This window comes from Oncorhynchus gorbuscha, linkage group LG20, assembly GCF_021184085.1.
Source record: "Oncorhynchus gorbuscha isolate QuinsamMale2020 ecotype Even-year linkage group LG20, OgorEven_v1.0, whole genome shotgun sequence".
NCBI lineage: Eukaryota > Metazoa > Chordata > Actinopteri > Salmoniformes > Salmonidae > Oncorhynchus > Oncorhynchus gorbuscha.
The window spans coordinates 43,576,142-43,602,480 of NC_060192.1; the positions used below are offsets into that span (position 1 = coordinate 43,576,142).

General features: G+C 45.4%; 1 protein-coding gene across 1 annotated transcript in view; it reads left to right on the forward strand.

The window, feature by feature from the left end:
* Positions 1-3,980: 3,980 nt before the first annotated feature.
* Positions 3,981-26,339, forward strand: part of LOC124007373 (phosphatidylinositol transfer protein alpha isoform-like) — a gene marked incomplete at its 3' end in the record, with an annotated part of 95,434 nt that continues 73,075 nt past the window's right edge. The window contains exons 1-2 of the mRNA XM_046317877.1: positions 3,981-4,328; positions 12,616-12,646. Coding sequence (XP_046173833.1) covers positions 4,312-4,328; positions 12,616-12,646 — 48 coding nt within the window. The remainder of the gene's footprint in view (positions 4,329-12,615; positions 12,647-26,339) is intronic.

A 26,339-nucleotide genomic window follows, 5' to 3' on the forward strand; every position in this document is an offset into this window, starting at 1 on the left:
CCGATAAAAGATCTGGCTAAACTTTTCATCCGGGAGGCACCCGGGTGAGCCTCATTAACCTCGTCCATGACTTGAGAATGGCCAGACGGCGGGACGACCACTCTGGTCCAGCCCAGAGTGGGGCAGCCATCTTGCACACTCAGCTCAGTTTTGAGTGCACACTGACACAATTGCCAGGTGTACAGTGTTTCCTCAGACACATTGGTGCGGCTGGCTTCCGTGTTAAGCAGGCATTTTGTCAAGAAGCAGTTGTGTTTCGGAGGACGCACGGCTCTTGACCTTCGACTCTCTCGAGTCCCCACGGGAGTTGCAGCGATGGGACAAGGCTGTAACTACAAATTGGATACAACAAAATTGGGGAGAAAAAGTTTATTTTAAAAAACAAAAGGGGTACAGCCATGTACAAACGGTAGAAAACAGCGATACCCCCAACTCAAGAGGTAGTGTCCCGTTAACACTTTGCAGACTCTGGGTGATGACATCACCTGAGGGTAAAGGTCAACGGTCAACACCAATGTCCATAATAACCATGTTTCCATGAATAGCAATAATACTATCCTGCAGTTAACTCTTGTAAATACCCATCCCGGATCCGGGAGAATTGTCATCAACTGACACTAATTAGCATACCGCAACGGACAAAAAATATTACTAGAAAATATTCATATTCATGAAATCACAAGTGAAATATATTGACTTTTGTTAATCACCCTGTCATCTCAGATTTTAAAAATATGCTTTACAGCCAAAGCAAGACAAGCATATGTGTAAGTTTATCGATAGCCTAGCATAGCATTATGCCTAGCTAGCAGCAGGCAATCTGGTCACGAAAATTAGAAAAGCAATCAAATGAAATCGTTCACATTTGATGAGCTTCGGATGTTTTCACTCACGAGACTCCCAGTTTGATAGCAAATGTTCCTTCTTTCCAGAAAAATGATTTTTGTAGCCAAAAATAGCTCCGTTAGTTCCTCACGTTTGGCTGAGAAAACGACCGGAAATTGCGGTCACGACAAAATATTCCAAATTAACTCCATAATATCGACAGAAACATGGCAAACGTTGTTTATAATCAAACCTCAAGGTGTTTTTCAAATATCTATTCGATAATATATCAACCGGGACAGAGCTTTTTTCAGTAAGACCGGGTGGAAAAATGGCTACCTCTGTCTTTAGCGCGAGAAATACACAAAGAGACATCAGGTGGACACTGACTCAATGTTGTCGCTCAGGCTCATTTTTCAAAATAAAAGCCTGAAACTAAGTCTTGTGATACTAGACACATTAAGGAAGCCATAGAAAAAGGAATCTGGTTGATATCCCATTCACTGCTCAATAGGGAAGCATAGGAAGGGACTCTTATTTAGAAACCGCTGCGTTCCTGATTGGATTGTTCTCATTCTTTTGCCTGTAATATCAGTTCTGTTACACTCACAGACAATATCTTTACCGTTTTGGAAACTTTAGAGTGTTTTCTATCCTAAGCTGTCAATTATATGCATATTCCATTTTATGGTCCTGAAAAATAGCCGTTTACTATGGGAACGTTAATTTTCTCACCCCCCCTTCCCCCAAAAATGACCCCTAGATTCAATAAGTTAAGATGGAAATAAATTCCTCAAATTCATTTTTAACATTATGTTCCACGATGGCCTAGCAGTGCAGCACATTGTTTGTCATTCTGTAATTGTTTTTGTATATATTTCAATATATTTCAATCTCTTTTTCCATTTTTTAAATTAAATATACCTTCCGGCAACCCACCTCAGCCAATGTAATACGGATGTGCTATTTTTAGACCTTATAGCCAGAACCACCATTAGAAGCAAGCCATCAGCAGCTAGCCATCAGAACCTCTATCAGCAGCTAGCCATCAGAAGCTAGCCATCAGAACCTCTATCAGCAGCTATCAGCAGCTAGCCATCAGAAGCTAGCCATCAGAACCTCTATCAGCAGCTAGCCATCAGAAGCTAGCCATCAGAAGCTATCCAGCTAATTAGCTACTAGCTATTTAGTCATTGTTAGCCACTGCTAGCGTCCTTTACCTTTAGCACAGACACCAGCCGCTTTTAGCCTGGATAATACTTGCCAGCCTGCCAGTCTGCATATCGGAATGTTTTTCTCCATTTTCCAATCCGGATTCCTGCCCAGGACCATTACTCCAGATCATCACAGCTAGCTAGCTGCCACTGAGTGGCCCAGCCCCGAATCACTCGGCTACACAGCTGACCGGGCTCTTCACTAACACAACTAGAATCCACTACACCACCAGATTCCGTAAGCCAAATCATGAGAAACAAAAAGATAATTACTTTACACATTGGAAATAATTAATTTAAAAAAACAGAACAAACTAGAATGCTAGTTGGCCCTAAACAGAAAGAACACCGTTTCAGAATACCTGACCACTGTGACTGACCCAAAATTAAGGACATTTTGACTATTCATAATATGACATTTGTAATGTCTTTATTCTTTTGGAACTTCTGTGAGTGTAATGTTTACTAGGTTTTGGCCTTTCTAGGGAGTTTTTCCTAGCCACCGTGCTTTTACACCTGCATTGTTTGCTGTTTGGGGTTTTAGGCTGGGTTTCTGTACAGCACTTTGAGATATCAGCTGATGTACGAAGGGCTATATAAATACATTTGATTTGATTTGATTTGATTTGATTTGATTTACTGTTAATTTTTATTCTTTATTTCACTTTTTTATATTATCTACTTCACTTGCTTTGGCAAATTTTAACATATGTTTCCCATGCCAATAAAGCCCATTGAATTTAATTGAAAGAGAGCGACAGAGAGAGAGAGAAACAGAGAGTGGCAGAATATCTGACCATTGTGACTGACCCAAACTTAAGGAAAGCTTTGACTATGTACAGACTCATTGAGCATAGCCTTGCTATTGAGAAAGGCCGCCGTAGACAGACATGGCTCTCAAGAGAAGACAGGCTATGTGCTCACTGCCCACAAAATGAGGTGGAAACTGAGCTGTACTTCCTAACCTCCTGCCAAATGTATGACCATAATAGAGACACATATTTCCCTCAGAATACACAGATCCACAAAGAATTCGAAAACAAATCCAATTTTGATAAATGATCATATCTACTGGGTGAAATTCCACAGTGTGCCGTCACAGCAGCAAGAATTGTGACCTGTTGCCACGAAAAAGGCTAACCAGTGAAGAACAAACACCATTGTAAATACAACCCATATTTATGTTTATTTATTTTCCCTTTTGTACTTTAACTATTTGCACATCATTACAACACTGTATACAGACATAATATAACACTTGAAATATCTTTATTCTTTTGGAACTTCTGTGTGTAACGTTTACTGTATATTGTTGTTGTTTATTTCACTTTTGTTTATTAACTACATCACTTACTTTGGCAATGTAAACATATGTTTCCCATGCCAATAAAGCCCCTTAAATTGAAATTTAAAAAAGAGAGTGACAGAGAGAGATTCAAGATATATACATATATATATATATATATATATATAGAGAGAGAGAGAGAGAGAGAGAGAGAGAGAGAGAGAGAGAGAGAGAGAGAGAGAGAGAGAGAGAGAGAGAGAGAGAGAGAGAGAGAGAGAGAGAGAGAGAGAGAGAGATGTGACAGAAATATTCGAGAGAGAGAGAGACCTGGGTATGACAATGATGAAGATGATGATGATGATGAGTGAAGACTCAGAGGGTTACAGCCAGTCAACACCGCACACTTATGACACACACACACACACACACACACACACACACACACACACACACACACACACACACACACACACACACACACACACACACACACACACACACACACACACACACACACACACACACACACACACACACACACACACACACACACACACACACACACACACACACACACACACACACACACACACACACACACAGAGAGCCAGCCCGTGATCTCCATCTGGTCAGAGGATTATCTCCCCAGCTGTTGTGACATCACCACAGGATCGACCACTCCGGTCCCGCTTCCCTGACGATCCTCCTTGCATCCACTCAGACCCTCAGCAGCAAAACCGATTCGGTGTTACGGCGATCTCCCTTGACGTCATCTTGCCCGGTGTGACGACACGAACGCGGTTGTAGCCTGGTTACCGCGCGAGGCCTCGATCAGGAAGTGCATTTGAGGAAAACAGAGAAACGGGAGGTAGAGAATGACATAGAGGGGGAGAGGTGGGAGAGAGAGTCTGACGGAGGGAAAGACACTGTTCTGGATCTTAACGGAGCACTAACCTTCCCTCGTGAGAAGAAGACATCACCACCACAATGATCATTAAGGAATTGTAAGTATGTCTACCGACGCCGTGTGTCCGTGACTGTTTTCTCTGTGAGCTTGCTGACATTGTGTCCAGCGGGTACACAGAGAGAGAGAGAGAGAGAGAGAGACCGGGAGAAAGAGAGAGTTTGGGGGAGGGGAGGGGGAAATTACAGGCGCACGGTCAGCCCTGACATCTATCCACACACACTTGACTTTGACGTATCCGTTTGGATTTGATTCAGACAACAACAAAAAAATATATGATTTGTATTTTTAAGCCCATTCAGAAATTATGTTCTATATGCCAGTTAGAGGTTTCTATGATGTTCTATATGCCAGTTAGAGGGTTCTATGATGTTCTATATGCCAGTTAGAGGGTTCTATGATGTTCTATATGCCAGGTAGAGGGTTCTATGATGTTCTATATGCCAGGTAGAGGGTTCTATGATGTTCTATATGCCAGGTAGAGGGTTCTATGATGTGCTATATGCCAGTTAGAGGGTTCTATGATGTTCTATGCCAGCTAGAGGGTTCTATGATGTTCTATGCCAGCTAGAGGGTTCTATGATGTTCTATATGCCAGTTAGAGGGTTCTATGATGTTCTATGCCAGCTAGAGGGTTCTATGATGTTCTATATGCCAGCTAGAGGGTGCTATTATTATAACCGAGCCATCAGCGGCCGGCTCCGCGCCACGGTGCCCTTCATAGAGGCTGCAGTAACGGCCTGCATCCGGTAACGGTATAACTCAACGAGAATAGGCTACATCACGGAATAGGGACAGATCAGAAAAAAATATTGTAACGAAAGGGAGAAAATAACAATACATTAAACGTTAACGTTATAGGGACAGAAGCAGGCCGTGCGTGCCAGCATCCTCTCCTCGTTCCACCACCGTGGTGTTATTGATGCCTGCGCTGAAGGTGAAATGACAGAAATAGCATTCCGTTAGCTACAGGGCTGGAGTCAGCGTAGAGGTGGAGAGATGGAGGAATGCAATAGATAGATGGAGGGAGGAAATTAAACCGTGGTACCAGCGTCCGTGTTTTCCCGGGGAATTCTAGCATCAGTCATGTTTTTTTCCGGGGAGCTGACGCCTGGTGCAACTAGATATGAGCATGAATAGAGGCCACATCACGAAGAGACATTTAAACCTTACTATTGATGTTATGCTTGTATTAGTCTCGATCACCCTTTATTAGGACAGTTTCTAGAAGGTTATACGCAGGTATAGGCTTTTATTATGAGGTTATTATAAGGTTACTGTGTGTCTCAGTCAGACCAGTACACCGTGTCTGTCATGAATGATGCTATCAACTAGTTCATAAGGCAACTGTTGAACACATCCAGATCCATAACACGTCTAATGTACACACACACAGCTAGGTGTAGGATACACACACACACACACACACACACACACACACACACACACACACACACACACACACACACACACACACACACACACACACACACACACACACACACACACACACACACACACACACACACACACACACAGCTAGGTGTAGGATACACACACACACACAGCTAGGTGTAGGATACACACACACACACACACACACACACAGCTAGGTGTAGGATACACACACACACACAGCTAGGTGTAGGATACACACACACACACACACACACACACACACACACACACACACACACACACACACACACACACACACACACACACACACACACACACACACACACACACACACACACACACACACACACACACACACACACACACACACACACAGCTAGGTGTATGATAGACACACACACACACACACACACACACACACACACACACACACACACACACACACACACACACACACACACACACACACACACACACACACACACACACACACACACACACACACACACACACACACACTGCTAGCTGAAGTTGCTCTCCCCCTGCCCCAAGGCTAACTGTTGAACACATCTTGATCCATAATACGTCTAATGTATTTGTAACTATCTAAAGATTAAAACTTTTACAATGTTTTATTTATATGTAATTCACTGAAGAGGATGGTCCTCCCCTTCCTCCTCTGAGGAGCCTCCTCTGCAGTGCAGGTATAGCCTACATAATGAGATTATCATGGACAAAAGAGTGAGAATATTTGTATTTGTCAAACAGCAGCCAAGCATCGATCATCATGGTGTCAGAATAAGGCCCTCGATGTGTATTGGACAGGGGCATCACCGTGCATTTTAACTGCCAAGTTCGTCATCATTTATTTAATCTGTAGTTTTAATAAACTGCAAGCTTCAAGCTTTCCCGTGTCGTGGTGGGAGGACCACACAACTTGTCATTGTGTGATTCCAAGTTTACATCGATACGATGGTTATAATATCAATATTTGCACATAAAAAGTGTCAACCCCCATTTCTTGCATAATTCATTTTGCAGACACAAAATTATCCCACCTTGCCCAGCGTATTTGTCAACATTTGGAACATTTATCAAGAAATGTTTCAGACCATAATGTTGAGGATATTTAGGACATATGAAAATTAAGGTCTAATGTGTGGTTGTAAGGGTTTACAACCATATCTCTGTCACTAACAACAAACACAGTCATGGGTTGGTAATCTCTCACATTCCATCCAAAAGGCATGCTGGGAAATATGAAAATATGTCTTTACATCCTATAGTGTTAAAACAACACCCCCATTGTTTAGTATTTAAAACCTAAAGCCCTTGTGCTGAATAAATAGCGTGTTCATGTGTTTAAAAAGTGTTACAGCAAATTAACATTCTGTTGTTTACAATCTAAACACATTTTAATTTAAATTATAAATGCTTTGACGCATTTAAAAAGTGATCCAGAAAAGTGTTCTGTGTCTGTAATCACACTTGGTTTTACAGGGTGTCTGTAATCACATTGGGATACAGCAGCAGAGGCCTCAGGCCATTTGAGGCTATTTTATTGCCATTCATCACACACACACACACACACACACACACACACACACACACACACACACACACACACACACACACACACACACACACACACACACACACACACACACACACACACACACACACACACACACACACACACACACACACACACACACACACACACGTGAGTCGGTCCATGCTTGCCCCGAGTTACTGGCACACTCTCTTCCCAAAGGGACACGGCTCCAAGCATAAGCGACATAAGTGGTCGCTTGGGGCCCCTGAATAAGGAATATTTTTTTGGGGTGTGAGGGAACTCAGTCAGGGCCATCAATACTATGGAGAGTTAGAATAAGAGAATAGACCAGGGCAAGTTTGGCATTTGGTTCAGCAGTTGTTCTCTTGTTTTGTCAGCCACTGACAGCGGGGGGGGCACACTAACATTCTCTAACATCCTCTCGCGGGGACAGGGACACGCTCTCCTCTCGCGGGGACAGGGACACGCTCTCCTCTCGCGGGGACAGGGACACGCTCTCCTCTCGCGGGGACAGGGACACGCTCTCCTCTCGCGGGGACAGGGACACGCTCTCCTCTCGCGGGGACAGGGACACGCTCTCCTCTCGCGGGGACAGGGACACGCTCTCCTCTCGCGGGGACAGGGACACGCTCTCCTCCTGCGGGGACAGGGACAGCCAACACACGCTCTCCTCTCGCGGAGACAGGGACACGCTCTCCTCCTGCGGGGACAGGGACAGCCAACACACGCTCTCCTCTTGCGGGGACAGGGACAGCCAACACACGCTCTCCTCTCGCGGGGACAGGGACAGCCAACACACGCTCTCCTCTCGCGGGGACAGGAACAGCCAAAACAATCGTACTCTCCTTGCGTTGTGTTTTGTCCAAATAAATCACCACAGCCAGTGGTCCCAGTTGAGCATCATTTATTTCTGTTGTTAAATAGGAAACAGCATGTTAGTTGTGCAGGGCTTAACGGTATTGATGGCTGTAGCATGAAGACAACTGTGTTAGCAGTGGCTTATGTGACCATTACATCAGTGTATGTTAGCTAACACACTTATTTACCATAATCATATACCAAAGCACATCCCAGAAAGCCCCTCAATCCCTAACAGGTACCATATACCCACACATGTATAAATCAGCAATGTACAGCAAACTTGTACACATTGTAAAATATAAAATAGAAAACAGTATTCAGAACGTGACCGACCCCTTGCATCACATTTTCATACTGGGGAGACCTGACGTTCACGATCTCCCCCTATCTGCAAGCGGGCCAATCACAACACACCTTATTGTCATCAGAGTTGAACCAACCAATAAGAATGCTTAAACATTAAATACACCGTTCTTTAGAGGCAAGTGGAAACATAACCAACCCTGTTACACTAGCCACTGTAGCTGGCCAGTAACTCCTCCAGTATGTGTTGATGTGACGTAGATAGTTCATTAGTTAAATTAGCCACTGTAGCAAGCCAGTAGATGTAGCTAGTTCGTTAGCTAACCTAGCCTCTCTACCTGGCCAGTAGCTCATACACTATGTGCTAATGTGATGTAGCTAGTTCGTTAGCTAACCTAGCCTCTCTACCTGGCCAGTAACTCATACACTATGTGCTAATGTGATGTAGCTAGTTCGTTAGCTAACCTAGCCTCTCTACCTGGCCAGTAGCTCATACACTATGTGCTAATGTGATGTAGCTAGTTCGTTAGCTAACCTAGCCTCTCTACCTGGCCAGTAGCTCATACACTATGTGCTAATGTGATGTAGCTAGTTCGTTAGCTAACCTAGCCTCTCTACCTGGCCAGTAGCTCATACACTATGTGCTAATGTGATGTCGCTAGTTCGTTAGCTAACCTCTCCTCATACCTCTCATCATACATAACACATACCTCTACTCATACCTCTCCTCAAACATAACACATACCTCTTCTCATACCTCTCCTCATACCCCTCCTTATACATAACACATACCTCTCCTCATACCTCTACTCATACCTCTCCTCAAACATAACACATACCTCTCCTCATACCTCTCCTCATACCTCTCCTCATACATTAACACACACCTCTCCTCATACATTAACACACACCCCTCTCCTCATACATAACACATACCTCTCATCATACCTCTCCTCATACATAACACATACCTCTCCTCATACCTCTCCTCATACCCCTCCTTATACATAACACATACCTCTCCTCATACCTCTACTCATACCTCTCCTCAAACATAACACATACCTCTCCTCATACCTCTCCTCATACATTAACACACACCTCTCCTCATACATTAACACACACCCCTCTCCTCATACATTAACACACACCCCTCTCCTCATACATTCACACACTCTCTCCTCATACATAACACACACCTCTCATCATACATAACACATACCTCTCATCATACCTCTCCTCATACATAACACATACCTCTCATCATACCTCTCCTCATACATAACACATACCTCTCCTCATACCTCTCCTCATACATTAACACACACCTCTCCTCATACATAACACATTCCTCTCCTCATACATTAACACATACCTCTCCTCATACCTCTCCTCATACCTCTCCTCATACATTAACACACACCTCTCCTCATACATTAACACATACCTCTCCTCATACCTCTCCTCATACCTCTCCTCATACATTAACACACACCTCTCCTCATACATTAACACACACCTCTCCTCAAACCTCTCCTCATACCTTTCCTCAAACTTCTCCTCATACCCCTCCTCAAACCTCTCCTCAAACCTCTCCTCATACCTCTCCTCATACATAACACATTCCTCTCCTCATACATTAACACATACCTCTCCTCATACCTCACCTCATACCTCACCTCATACATTAACACACACCTCTCCTCAAACCTCTCCTCATACCTCTCCTCATACCTCACCTCATACATTAACACACACCTCTCCTCATACCTCTCCTCATACCTCTCCTCAAACCTCTCCTCATACCTCTCCTCATACCTCACCTCATACCTCACCTCATACATTAACACACACCTCTCCTCAAACCTCTCCTCATACCTCTCCTCATACCTCACCTCATACATTAACACACACCTCTCCGCAAACCTCTCCTCATACCTCACCTCATACATTAACACACACCTCTCCTCATACATAACACATATCTCTCCTCATACCTCTCCTCATACCTCTCCTCATACCTCTCCTCATACATTAACACACACCTCTCCTCATACCTCTCCTCATACATAAATTACCCCAGTGATTTACCCTAGTAATTTACCCCAGTAATTTACCCCAGTGATTTACCCCAGTAATTTACCCCAGTGTTTTACCCCAGTAATTTACCCCAGTAATTTACCCCAGTGATTTACCCCAGTGATTTACCCCAGTGTTATACCCCAGTGTTTTACCCCAGTGATTTACCCCAGTGATTTACCCCAGTTTTTTACCCCAGTGATTTACCCCAGTGATTTACCCCAGTGATTTACCCCAGTGATTTACCCCAGTGTTTTACCCCAGTGATTTACCCCAGTGTTATACCCCAGTGTTATACCCCAGTGTTATACCCCAGTGATTTACCCCAGTGTTTTACCCCAGTGATTTACCCCAGTGATTTACCCCAGTGATTTACCCCAGTGATTTACCCCAGTGATTTACCCCAGTGTTATACCCCAGTGATTTACCCCAGTGTTATACCCCAGTGTTATACCCCAGTGATTTACCCCAGTGAGTTACCCCAGTGTTTTACCCCAGTGATTTACCCCAGTGTTTTACCCCAGTGTTTTACCCCAGTGATTTACCCCAGTGATTTACCCCAGTGTTTTACCCCAGTGATTTACCCCAGTGTTTTACCCCAGTGTTATACCCCAGTGATTTACCCCAGTGATTTACCCCAGTGTTATACCCCAGTGTTTTACCCCAGTGTTTTACCCCAGTGATTTACCCCAGTGTTATACCCCAGTGATTTACCCAAACGGCTCAGACTTCTCTGGTTCCATCTACGCGGGCCGGTACCCGTGTCTCACTGGGCCATGGCTCCGGTGGACTTGGGTCCAAGCCCAGGCGTTGGTACTTTTTAACTGTCATTTACATAAGAACTGTGAACTTTAACACCTTCTCACAAGGCAACAGTCTTTAGTGTCTCACTACTGATGGAAACACAACAACACGAGAGCATTAAAACACATTGGAAAAGCATCTCCTGTTTCTATAACTCCTCCGGCCAGGGAGCCACTGGAAGACTCCTCTCTGTAAGTCAACCTGCTAGACATCCACTTTTATTATGTGAACAGAAGTATTATATATTTTTAAACAGTGAGATTTTCCTCCCACCTTAAAAAGAAAATGAAAGCGAGAGAGAGAAAGGGAGAGAGAGAGGGGAGGGGAGGAGACCACATTATTCATTCTCTCATCAAGTAGTGCCCCCTACAGGACCTCCAACACCACCTCCAGCAGCATCTGGTTTCCCATCCAGGGATCAACCAGGACCGTTGTTGGTTATTCTGTCGGAACTAACAGTTTTTTCTCTTGTTTTTCTCTCTCTCCCTTTTTCTCTCTCTCTCTCTCTCTCCCTTTTTCTCTCTCTCTCTCTCTCCCTTTTTCTCTCTCTCTCTCTCTCCCTTTTTCTCTCTCTCTCTCTCTCTCTCCCTTTTTCTCTCTCTCTCTCTCTCTCTCTCTCTCTCTCTCTCTCCTTTCTCTCTCTCTCTCTCTCTCTCTCCCTTTTTCTCTCTCTCTCTCTCTCCCTTTTTTCTCTCTCTCTCTCTCTCTCTCCCTTTTTCTCTCTCTCCCTTTTTCTCTCTCTCTCTCTCTCTCTCTCTCTCTCTCTCTCTCTCTCTCTCTCTCTCTCTCTCTCCCTTTTTCTCTCTCTCTCTCTCTCTCTCTCCCTTTTTCTCTCTCTCTCTCTCTCTCCCTTTTTCTCTCTCTCTCTCTCTCTCTCCCTTTTTCTCTCTCTCTCTCTCTCTCCTTTTTCTCTCTCTCTCTCTCTCTCTCTCTCCCTTTTTCTCTCTCTCTCTCTCTCTCCCTTTTTCTCTCTCTCTCTCTCTCTCTCCCTTTTTCTCTCTCTCTCTCTCTCTCCCTTTTTCTCTCTCTCTCTCTCTCTCTCCTTTTCTCTCTCTCTCTCTCTCCCTTTTTCTCTCTCTCTCTCCTTTTTCTTTCTCTCTCTCTCTCTCTCTCTCTCTCTCTCTCTCTCTCTCTCTCTCTCTCTCTCTCTCTCTCTCTCTCTCTCTCTCTCTCTCCTTTTCTCTCTCTCTCTCTCTCTCCTTTTCTCTCTCTCTCTCTCTCTCCTTCTCTCTCTCTCTCTCTCTCTCTCTCTCTCTCTCTCTCTCTCTCTCTCTCTCTCTCTCAGTCGAGTTATTCTGCCCATATCAGTGGAAGAGGTAAGTTCTGTTTTAGTACTTGTGTGTGTGCCTGCGGGTGTGTGTGTGTGTCTGTGTCAAGCTTAAAAAGCATTGATCACATAATGATCGCTCTAACTTCTCTGATTAACTATTATACGAGACATAATCCCAGAGATGGATTTCTGTTACATGAACTACAGTCCACTGTCATTAGAATTTCACAGGCATGAACTCCAGTCCAATTAGTATTTTGTGTATTTAATTACATTTCGATGTATAAAATCAGCACCCCTACTTTCTGCTATGTGTATATGTAAAAATGAACAATTGTAAAGCATGCTGAGTATTATTCTAATGAGCTCCGCCCCCTAAACAGTGTGCCCAGTGTGCTTTGCAGTTCATTTCGGTATGTTCATCTTCACTGCTTTCGGGAAAGTATTCAGACCCCTTGACGTTTTCCACATTTTATTACGTTACAGACTTATTCTAAAATGGATTAAATCGTTTTTTCCCCCTCATCAGTCTGCACACAATACTCCATAATGACAAAGAAAAAACCCTTTGCTTTGAGACTCAAAATTGAACTTCGGTGGATCCTGTTTCCATTGATCATCCTTGAGATGTTTCTACAACTTGATTGGAGTCCACCTGTGGTAAATTCAATTAATTGGACATGATTTGGAAAGTCACACACCTGTCTATATAAAGGTCCCACCGTTGACAGTGCATGTCAGAGCAAAAACCAAGTCACGAGGTTGAGGGAATTGTCCGTACAGCTCAGAAACAGGATTGTGTCGAGGCACAGATCTGGGGAAAGGTACCAAAACATTTCTGCAGCATTGAAGGTCCCCAAGAACACAGTGGCCTCCATCATTATTAAATGGAAGAAGTTTGGAAACACCAAGACTCCTCCTAGAGCTGGCAATCTGGCCAAACTGAGATATTAGGGGAGAAGGGACTTGGTCACTATGATGGTCACTCTGACAGAGCTACAGAGTTCCTCTGTGGAGATGGGAGACCCTTCTAGAAGGACCAAGAACCTGATGGTCACTCTGACAGAGCTACAGAGTTCCTCTGTGGAGATGGGAGACCCTTCTAGAAGGACCAAGAACCTGATGGTCACTCTGATAGAGCACTGTCACATCTGGAGGAAACCTGGTAGCATCCCTACGATGAAGGTCACAGCATTGGGATGTTTTTCAGCGACAGGGACTGGGAGACTCGTCATGATTGAGGCAAAGATGAACAGAGCAAAGTACAGAGAGATCCTTGATGAAAACAAGTCTCTGAATGTCCTCGAGTGGCCCAGCCAGAGCCCGGACTTGAACACGATCGAACATCTCTGGAGAGACCTGAAAATAGCTGTGCAGCGACACTCCCCATCCAACCTGACAGAGTTTGCGAGGATCTGCAGAGAAGAATGGGAGAAACTCCCCAAATACAGGTGTGCCAAGCTTGTAGCATCATACCCAAGAAGACTTAATGCTCTAATCGCTGCCAAAGGTGCTTCAACAAAGTACTGAGTAAAGGGTCTGAAAACTTATGTAAATGTGATCTTTAATTATTATTATTTTTTTGTAAATGAGCAAAAATGTCTAAAACCCTGATTTTGCTTTGTCATTGTGGGGTATTGTTATAATGGGGCATTATGGGGTAATGTTATAATGGGGCATTATGGGGTATTTGTATATATATATATATATATATTATATAGTTATTGTGTGTAGATGGATGATGGAAAAAAATATAATAATAATAATATATGCCATTTAGCAGACGCTTTTATCCAAAGCGACTTACAGTCATGTGTGCATACATTCTACTTATCAATTTTAGAATAGGCTGTAACAAAATGTGGAAAAAGTCAAAGGGTCTGAATACTTTCTGAATGGCGTGTGTGGATATATATACTATATATATATACAGTACCAGTCAAAAGTTTGGACACACCTACTCATTCAATGGTTTAACTATTTTCTACATCTAGAATAATGGTGGACATCAACACTATGAAATGGAATCATGTAGGAACCAAAGATGTGTTAAACAAATCAAAATATATTTGCTTTGAGGACAGCTTTAAACACTCTTGGCATTCTCTCAACCAACTTCATGAGGTAGTCACCTGGAATGCATTTCAATTAACAGGTGTGCCTTGTTAAAAGTGAGTTTGTGGAATTTCTTTCCTTCTTTAATGTGTTTGAGCAAATCAGTTGTGTTGTGACAAGGTAGGGGTGGCATACAGGAGATAGCCCTATTTGGTAAAATACCAAGACCATATTATGGCACGAACAGCTCAAATAAGTAAAGAGAAAAGACAGTCCATTATTACTTTAAGACATGAAGGTCAGTCAATCTGGAAAGTTTCTTCAAGTGCAGTCGCAACAACCTTCAAGCTCTATGATGAAACTGGCTCTCATGAGGACCGCCACAGGAAAGGAAGACCCAGGCATTACCCAGACACACTACATTACCCAGAAACACTACATTACCCAGACACACTACATTACCCAGAAACCTACGTTACCCAGACACACTACATTATCCAGAAACACTACATTACCCCGAAACACTAAATTACCCCGAAACACTACATTACCCAGAAACCCTACGTTACCTAGAAACACTACATTACCCAGAAACACTAAATTACCCCGAAACACTACATTACCCAGAAACACTACATTACCCAGAAACACTACATTACCCCGCAACACTACATTACCCAGAAACACTACATTACCTAGACACACTACATTACCCAGAACCACTACATTACCTAGACACACTACATTACCCAGAAACACTACATTACCTAGACACACTACATTACCCAGAACCACTACATTACCCAGAAACACACTTGTCTAAAGTGATGGGTCAATGTGAAGAAATGCAATAACCCCCAGTCACATCTTGTCTAGTGAATGGGTCTCTACAGAAGGTGGAAACTGTACAGCCAAATGGTTGCTTTTCGTAGTATATATATTATAAACTGCAGATAGTAGCACTGCAGATAGTAGCAGCAACGTACTAGGAGTCATGTGACTAGAGGCACTGCAGACAGTAGCAGCAACGTACTAGGAGTCATGTGACTAGAGGCACTGCAGATAGTAGCAGCAATGTACTAGGAGTCATGTGACTAGAGGCACTGCAGATAGTAGCAGCAACGTATTAGGAGAGAGTCATGTGACTAGAGGCAGATAGTGCTGATGACTGGTCCGCCCGAAACACACATGGACAAGGTATATTCGGAGAGCCTGTTTCTGTCCTGCCCTTGACTTTGGTGCATGTGATGTGATGTCCACCTGAAGTGTTGGTACTGCTTAAAACTGTGGCAGCAGCCTGAAGTATGGAGTCAGGTGTTGTTTCCAGCCATAGCTTTCCACCAGCACCGTACCATCCTCCATACTAACCAATCAGCACATAGTTTCATCCATATTAACCAATCACCACACAGCATCCTCCTAACTAACTAACCAATCACCACACAGCATTCTCCATACCAGTGGTTCCCAAACCTTTTATACTCCCAACAACAACAAGGTGGGAACCATCCTCCATACTAACAATCACCACACTGCATCCTCCTAACTAACCAATCACCACACAGCATCCTCCTAACTAACCAATCACCACACTGCATCCTCCTAACTAACCAATCACCACACTGCATCCTCCTAACTAACCAATCACCACACTGCATCCTCCTAACTAACCAATCACCACACTGCATCTTCCTAACTAACCAATCACCACACAGCATCCTCCTAACTAACCAATCACCACACTGCATCCTCCTAACTAACCAATCACCACACTGCATCCTCCTAACTAACCAATCACCACACTGCATCCTCCTAACTAACCAATCACCACACAGCATTCTCCTAACTAACCAATCACCACACAGCATTCTCCATACCAGTGGTTCCCAAAACTTTTAGAGTCCCGTATTCCTTCAAACATTCAACTTCCAGCTGTACCCCCTTTATCACACACACACACACACACACACACACACACACACACACACACACACACACACACACACACACACACACACACACACACACACACACACACACACACACACACACACACACACACACACACACACACACTATACGATACATTTATTGAACATAAGAATGTGTGTGAGTTTTTGTCATAACCCGGCTCGTGGGAAGTGACAATGAGCTCTTATAGGACCAGGGCACAGATAATAATATAATAATAATCAATCATTTTGCTCTTTATTTAACCATCTTTATATAAAACCTTATTTGTTCATCTAAAATGGTGAATAACTCACCACAGGTTAATGAGAAGGGTGTGCTTGAAAAGATGCACATAACTCTACAATGTTGGGTGGTATTGGAGAGAGTCTCAGTCTTAAATCATTTTCCACACACAGTCTGTGCCTGTATTTAGTGTTCATGCTTGTTGATGCTGAGAATCAAATATCTTTTAATGTTTAATTTAATTTGTTTATTTATTTTATTTATTTAACCCCTTTTTCTCCCCAATTTCGTGATGTCCAATTGTTTTAGTAGCTACTGTCTTGTCTCATCGCTACAACTCCCGTACGGGCTCGGGAGAGACAAAGGTTGAAAGTCATGCGTCCTCCGATACACAACCCAACCAAGCCGCACTGCTTCTTAACACAGCGCGCATCCAACCCGGAAGCCAGCCGCACCAATGTGTCGGAGGAAACACCGTGCACCTGGCTACCTTGGTTAGCGCGCACTGCGCCCGGCCCACCACAGGAGTCGCTGGTGTGTGATGAGACAAGGACATCCCTACCGGCCAAACCCACCCTAAGCCGGACGACGCTAGGCCAATTATGCGGTGCCCCACGGACCTCCCGGTCGCGGCCGGTTACGACAGAGCCTGGGCGCGAACCCAGAGTCTCTGGTGGCACAGCTACAGCGTCCTTAACCACTAATTCACCCTTTTAAAAAAAGAGAATCAACTCTCACATAGGTACGTGGTTGCAAAGGGCATCAGTGTCTTAACAGGGCGATTTGACAAGGCAGGATACTCTGAGCGCAGCCCTATCCGGAAATCCAGAAATCTGGCGGTGGGTTCTGATTTAAATCACATTTTCACAGAACCGTTTGTTGCAATTTTGATGAGTTTCTCTTGTTCAGATATCGGTAAGTGGACTGGAGGCAGGGCATGAAAGGATAACGAATCCAGTTGTTTGTGTCGTCCGTTTCAGGAAAGTATCTGCGTTATTACGCACCCAACTCACTCAGGTGCTTCGCTGTATCACATTGAATATAGTTGTGGAGAGTCCCTGTAATCATAGATTCAGATCATTCAGGTGAGAAAATACAGGACAGACAGGGACTCTCCACAACTATATTCAATGTGCGGGACAAAATTAAGGCTATGAAAATTGATTAAGAAGTTGGAGCTCTTCTCTGTCTGCATTAACAAAGACAACACACAGGTCTTTCCATCATTGTATAATTTTTTGTATGCAAATGAACTCAAGCTTACGGACAATGTCAAATGTGATACAGCGAAGCACCTGAGTGAGTTGGGTGCGTAATAACACAGGACATACAGACAGGACAGTCGTGTGAGAAACTCGTCATCATGTAAGTGAACATTATGGTCAGTAAAGAAAACTTTAAGCTCGTCTCTCAATTCAATAAAATGTGTCAATACTTTGACAACCAGCGCACTTCTGTATGTTGTAAAGGCTTTACATGGTCGCTGCCCATATATAAATATATTTTTAAAAATCTTTATTTAACTAGGCAAGCCAGTTAAGAAAAACATTCTTATTTACAATGAAGGCCTAGGAACAGTGGGTTAACTGCCTTGTTCAGGGGCAGAACGACAGATTTGTACCTTGTCAACTCGGGGATTCAATCTAGAAACCTTTCGGTTACTGGCCCAAGGCTCTAACCACTAGGCTACCTGTCGCCCCATATCGTTGCATATTGCAGAAAATACATATTGCAGAAGATTTTAGGGGCCTTAGAAGGTTAGTAGATGGGACCTGGCTACATAGGGTCAGAAGGATAGTAGATGGACCTGGGTCAGAAGGATAGTAGATGGACCTGGCTACATAGGGTCAGAAGGATAGTAGATGGACCTGGGTCAGAAGGATAGTAGATGGACCTGGGTCAGAAGGATAGTAGATGGACCTGGCTACATAGGGTCAGAAGGATAGTAGATGGACCTGGGTCAGAAGGATAGTAGATGGACCTGGCTACATAGGGTCAGAAGGTTAGTAGATGGGACCTAGCTACATAGGGTCAGAAGGATAGTAGATGGACCTGGCTACATAGGGTCAGAAGGATAGTAGATGGACCTGGGTCAGAAGGATAGTAGATGGACCTGGCTACATAGGGTCAGAAGGATAGTAGATGGACCTGGCTACATAGGGTCAGAAGGATAGTAGATGGACCTGGCTACATAGGGTCAGGAGGATAGTAGATGGACCTGGCTACATAGGGTCAGAAGGATAGTAGATGGACCTGGCTACATAGGGTCAGAAGGATAGTAGATGGACCTGGCTACATAGGGTCAGAAGGATAGTAGATGGACCTGGCTACATAGGGTCAGGAGGATAGTAGATGGGACCTGGCTACATAGGGTCAGGAGGATAGTAGATGGACCTGGCTACATAGGGTCAGGAGGATAGTAGATGGACCTGGCTACATAGGGTCAGGAGGATAGTAGATGGACCTGGCTACATAGGGTCAGGAGGATAGTAGATGGACCTGGCTACATAGGGTCAGGAGGATAGTAGATGGACCTGGCTACATAGGGTCAGAAGGATAGTAGATGGACCTGGCTACATAGGGTCAGAAGGATAGTAGATGGACCTGGCTACATAGGGTCAGGAGGATAGTAGATGGACCTGGCTACATAGGGTCAGGAGGATAGTAGATGGACCTGGCTACATAGGGTCAGAAGGATAGTAGATGGACCTGGCTACATAGGGTCAGAAGGATAGTAGATGGGACCTGGCTACATAGGGTCAGAAGGATAGTAGATGGACCTGGCTACATAGGGTCAGAAGGATAGTAGATGGACCTGGCTACATAGGGTCAGGAGGATAGTAGATGGGACCTGGCTACATAGGGTCAGGAGGATAGTAGATGGACCTGGCTACATAGGGTCAGGAGGATAGTAGATGGACCTGGCTACATAGGGTCAGGAGGATAGTAGATGGACCTGGCTACATAGGGTCAGGAGGATAGTAGATGGACCTGGCTACATAGGGTCAGGAGGATAGTAGATGGACCTGGCTACATAGGGTCAGAAGGATAGTAGATGGACCTGGCTACATAGGGTCAGGAGGATAGTAGATGGACCTGGCTACATAGGGTCAGGAGGATAGTAGATGGACCTGGCTACATAGGGTCAGAAGGATAGTAGATGGACCTGGCTACATAGGGTCAGGAGGATAGTAGATGGACCTGGCTACATAGGGTCAGAAGGATAGTAGATGGACCTGGCTACATAGGGTCAGAAGGATAGTAGATGGACCTGGCTACATAGGGTCAGAAGGATAGTAGATGGACCTGGCTACATAGGGTCAGAAGGATAGTAGATGGACCTGGGTCAGAAGGATAGTAGATGGACCTGGCTACATAGGGTCAGAAGGATAGTAGATGGACCTGGGTCAGAAGGATAGTAGATGGACCTGGCTACATAGGGTCAGAAGGATAGTAGATGGACCTGGCTACATAGGGTCAGAAGGATAGTAGATGGGACCTGGGTCAGGAGGATAGTAGATGGACCTGGCTACATAGGGTCAGGAGGATAGTAGATGGACCTGGCTACATAGGGTCAGAAGGATAGTAGATGGACCTGGCTACATAGGGTCAGAAGGATAGTAGATGGACCTGGCTACATAGGGTCAGAAGGATAGTAGATGGACCTGGCTACATAGGGTCAGGAGGATAGTAGATGGACCTGGCTACATAGGGTCAGAAGGATAGTAGATGGACCTGGCTACATAGGGTCAGGAGGATAGTAGATGGGACCTGGCTACATAGGGTCAGGAGGATAGTAGATGGACCTGGCTACATAGGGTCAGGAGGATAGTAGATGGACCTGGCTACATAGGGTCAGGAGGATAGTAGATGGACCTGGCTACATAGGGTCAGGAGGATAGTAGATGGACCTGGCTACATAGGGTCAGGAGGATAGTAGATGGACCTGGCTACATAGGGTCAGGAGGATAGTAGATGGACCTGGCTACATAGGGTCAGAAGGATAGTAGATGGACCTGGGTCAGAAGGATAGTAGATGGACCTGGCTACATAGGGTCAGAAGGATAGTAGATGGACCTGGCTACATAGGGTCAGAAGGATAGTAGATGGGACCTGGGTCAGAAGGATAGTAGATGGACCTGGGTCAGAAGGATAGTAGATGGACCTGGCTACATAGGGTCAGGAGGATAGTAGATGGACCTGGCTACATAGGGTCAGGAGGATAGTAGATGGACCTGGCTACATAGGGTCAGGAGGATAGTAGATGGACCTGGCTACATAGGGTCAGAAGGATAGTAGATGGACCTGGCTACATAGGGTCAGAAGGATAGTAGATGGACCTGGCTACATAGGGTCAGAAGGATAGTAGATGGACCTGGCTACATAGGGTCAGGAGGATAGTAGATGGACCTGGCTACATAGGGTCAGAAGGATAGTAGATGGACCTGGCTACATAGGGTCAGAAGGATAGTAGATGGACCTGGCTACATAGAGGGTCAGAAGTCAGATAGTAGATGGACCTGGCTACATAGGGTCAGGAGGATAGTAGATGGACCTGGCTACATAGGGTCAGAAGGATAGTAGATGGACCTGGCTACATAGGGTCAGAAGGATAGTAGATGGACCTGGCTACATAGGGTCAGAAGGATAGTAGATGGACCTGGCTACATAGGGTCAGGAGGATAGTAGATGGGGACCTGGCTACATAGGGTCAGGAGGATAGTAGATGGACCTGGCTACATAGGGTCAGGAGGATAGTAGATGGACCTGGCTACATAGGGTCAGGAGGATAGTAGATGGACCTGGCTACATAGGGTCAGGAGGATAGTAGATGGACCTGGCTACATAGGGTCAGGAGGATAGTAGATGGACCTGGCTACATAGGGTCAGAAGGATAGTAGATGGACCTGGCATAGGGTCAGAGGATAGTAGATGGGTCAGAAGGATAGTAGATGGACCTGGCTACATAGGGTCAGGAGGATAGTAGATGGACCTGGCTACATAGGGTCAGGAGGATAGTAGATGGACCTGGCTACATAGGGTCAGGAGGATAGTAGATGGACCTGGCTACATAGGGTCAGAAGGATAGTAGATGGGACCTGGGTCAGAAGGATAGTAGATGGACCTGGGTCAGAAGGATAGTAGATGGACCTGGGTCAGAAGGATAGTAGATGGACCTGGCTACATAGGGTCAGGAGGATAGTAGATGGACCTGGCTACATAGGGTCAGGAGGATAGTAGATGGACCTGGCTACATAGGGTCAGAAGGATAGTAGATGGACCTGGCTACATAGGGTCAGAAGGATAGTAGATGGACCTGGCTACATAGGGTCAGAAGGATAGTAGATGGACCTGGCTACATAGGGTCAGGAGGATAGTAGATGGACCTGGCTACATAGGGTCAGAAGGATAGTAGATGGACCTGGCTACATAGGGTCAGAAGGATAGTAGATGGACCTGGCTACATAGGGTCAGAAGGATAGTAGATGGACCTGGCTACATAGGGTCAGGAGGATAGTAGATGGGACCTGGCTACATAGGGTCAGAAGGATAGTAGATGGACCTGGCTACATAGGGTCAGAAGGATAGTAGATGGACCTGGCTACATAGGGTCAGAAGGATAGTAGATGGACCTGGCTACATAGGGTCAGGAGGATAGTAGATGGACCTGGCTACATAGGGTCAGGAGGATAGTAGATGGACCTGGCTACATAGGGTCAGGAGGATAGTAGATGGACCTGGCTACATAGGGTCAGGAGGATAGTAGATGGACCTGGCTACATAGGGTCAGAAGGATAGTAGATGGACCTGGCTACATAGGGTCAGGAGGATAGTAGATGGACCTGGCTACATAGGGTCAGGAGGATAGTAGATGGACCTGGCTACATAGGGTCAGAAGGATAGTAGATGGACCTGGCTACATAGGGTCAGGAGGATAGTAGATGGACCTGGCTACATAGGGTCAGAAGGATAGTAGATGGACCTGGCTACATAGGGTCAGAAGGATAGTAGATGGACCTGGCTACATAGGGTCAGAAGGATAGTAGATGGACCTGGGTCAGAAGGATAGTAGATGGACCTGGCTACATAGGGTCAGAAGGATAGTAGATGGACCTGGGTCAGAAGGATAGTAGATGGACCTGGCTACATAGGGTCAGAAGGATAGTAGATGGGACCTGGCTACATAGGGTCAGAAGGATAGTAGATGGGACCTGGCTACATAGGGTCAGAAGGATAGTAGATGGACCTGGGTCAGAAGGATAGTAGATGGACCTGGCTACATAGGGTCAGAAGGATAGTAGATGGACCTGGGTCAGAAGGATAGTAGATGGACCTGGCTACATAGGGTCAGAAGGATAGTAGATGGACCTGGCTACATAGGGTCAGAAGGATAGTAGATGGACCTGGCTACATAGGGTCAGAAGGATAGTAGATGGACCTGGCTACATAGGGTCAGGAGGATAGTAGATGGACCTGGCTACATAGGGTCAGGAGGATAGTAGATGGACCTGGCTACATAGGGTCAGAAGGATAGTAGATGGACCTGGGTCAGAAGGATAGTAGATGGGACCTGGCTACATAGGGTCAGAAGGATAGTAGATGGAGCTGGCTACATAGGGTCAGGAGGATAGTAGATGGACCTGGGTCAGAAGGATAGTAGATGGACCTGGCTACATAGGGTCAGAAGGATAGTAGATGGACCTGGCTACATAGGGTCAGGAGGATAGTAGATGGACCTGGCTACATAGGGTCAGAAGGATAGTAGATGGACCTGGGTCAGAAGGATAGTAGATGGACCTGGCTACATAGGGTCAGAAGGATAGTAGATGGACCTGGCTACATAGGGTCAGAAGGATAGTAGATGGACCTGGCTACATAGGGTCAGAAGGATAGTAGATGGACCTGGCTACATAGGGTCAGAAGGATAGTAGATGGACCTGGCTACATAGGGTCAGAAGGATAGTAGATGGACCTGGCTACATAGGGTCAGAAGGATAGTAGATGGACCTGGCTACATAGGGTCAGAAGGATAGTAGATGGACCTGGCTACATAGGGTCAGAAGGATAGTAGATGGACCTGGCTACATAGGGTCAGAAGGATAGTAGATGGACCTGGGTCAGAAGGATAGTAGATGGACCTGGCTACATAGGGTCAGAAGGATAGTAGATGGACCTGGGTCAGAAGGATAGTAGATGGACCTGGCTACATAGGGTCAGAAGGATAGTAGATGGACCTGGCTACATAGGGTCAGAAGGATAGTAGATGGACCTGGCTACATAGGGTCAGAAGGATAGTAGATGGACCTGGCTACATAGGGTCAGGAGGATAGTAGATGGACCTGGCTACATAGGGTCAGGAGGATAGTAGATGGACCTGGCTACATAGGGTCAGAAGGATAGTAGATGGGACCTGGGTCAGAAGGATAGTAGATGGGACCTGGGTCAGAAGGATAGTAGATGGACCTGGCTACATAGGGTCAGAAGGATAGTAGATGGAGCTGGCTACATAGGGTCAGGAGGATAGTAGATGGACCTGGGTCAGAAGGATAGTAGATGGACCTGGCTACATAGGGTCAGAAGGATAGTAGATGGACCTGGCTACATAGGGTCAGGAGGATAGTAGATGGACCTGGCTACATAGGGTCAGAAGGATAGTAGATGGACCTGGGTCAGAAGGATAGTAGATGGACCTGGCTACATAGGGTCAGAAGGATAGTAGATGGACCTGGCTACATAGGGTCAGAAGGATAGTAGATGGACCTGGCTACATAGGGTCAGAAGGATAGTAGATGGACCTGGCTACATAGGGTCAGAAGGATAGTAGATGGACCTGGCTACATAGGGTCAGGAGGATAGTAGATGGACCTGGCTACATAGGGTCAGAAGGATAGTAGATGGACCTGGGTCAGAAGGATAGTAGATGGACCTGGCTACATAGGGTCAGAAGGATAGTAGATGGACCTGGCTACATAGGGTCAGGAGGATAGTAGATGGACCTGGCTACATAGGGTCAGAAGGATAGTAGATGGACCTGGGTCAGAAGGATAGTAGATGGACCTGGCTACATAGGGTCAGAAGGATAGTAGATGGACCTGGCTACATAGGGTCAGAAGGATAGTAGATGGACCTGGCTACATAGGGTCAGAAGGATAGTAGATGGACCTGGCTACATAGGGTCAGAAGGATAGTAGATGGACCTGGCTACATAGGGTCAGAAGGATAGTAGATGGACCTGGCTACATAGGGTCAGAAGGATAGTAGATGGACCTGGCTACATAGGGTCAGAAGGATAGTAGATGGACCTGGCTACATAGGGTCAGAAGGATAGTAGATGGACCTGGCTACATAGGGTCAGAAGGATAGTAGATGGACCTGGCTACATAGGGTCAGAAGGATAGTAGATGGACCTGGCTACATAGGGTCAGAAGGATAGTAGATGGACCTGGCTACATAGGGTCAGGAGGATAGTAGATGGGACCTGGCTACATAGGGTCAGGAGGATAGTAGATGGACCTGGCTACATAGGGTCAGAAGGTTAGTAGATGGGACCTGGCTACATAGGGTCAGAAGGTTAGTAGATGGACCTGGCTACATAGGGTCAGGAGGATAGTAGATGGACCTGGCTACATAGGGTCAGAAGGATAGTAGATGGACCTGGGTCAGAAGGATAGTAGATGGGACCTGGCTACATAGGGACAGAAGGATAGTAGATGGACCTGGCTACATAGGGACAGAAGGATAGTAGATGGACCTGGCTACATAGGGTCAGAAGGATAGTAGATGGACCTGGCTACATAGGGTCAGAAGGATAGTAGATGGACCTGGCTACATAGGGTCAGAAGGATAGTAGATGGACCTGGCTACATAGGGTCAGAAGGATAGTAGATGGACCTGGCTACATAGGGTCAGAAGGATAGTAGATGGACCTGGCTACATAGGGTCAGAAGGATAGTAGATGGGACCTGGCTACATAGGGTCAGAAGGTTAGTAGATGGGACCTGGCTACATAGGGTCAGAAGGATAGTAGATGGACCTGGCTACATAGGGTCAGGAGGATAGTAGATGGACCTGGGTCAGAAGGATAGTAGATGGACCTGGCTACATAGGGTCAGAAGGATAGTAGATGGACCTGGCTACATAGGGTCAGGAGGATAGTAGATGGGACCTGGCTACATAGGGTCAGGAGGATAGTAGATGGACCTGGCTACATAGGGTCAGAAGGATAGTAGATGGACCTGGGTCAGAAGGATAGTAGATGGGACCTGGCTACATAGGGTCAGAAGGATAGTAGATGGACCTGGGTCAGAAGGATAGTAGATGGACCTGGCTACATAGGGTCAGAAGGATAGTAGATGGGACCTGGGTCAGAAGGATAGTAGATGGACCTGGCTACATAGGGTCAGAAGGATAGTAGATGGACCTGGCTACATAGGGTCAGAAGGATAGTAGATGGGACCTGGCTACATAGGGTCAGAAGGATAGTAGAT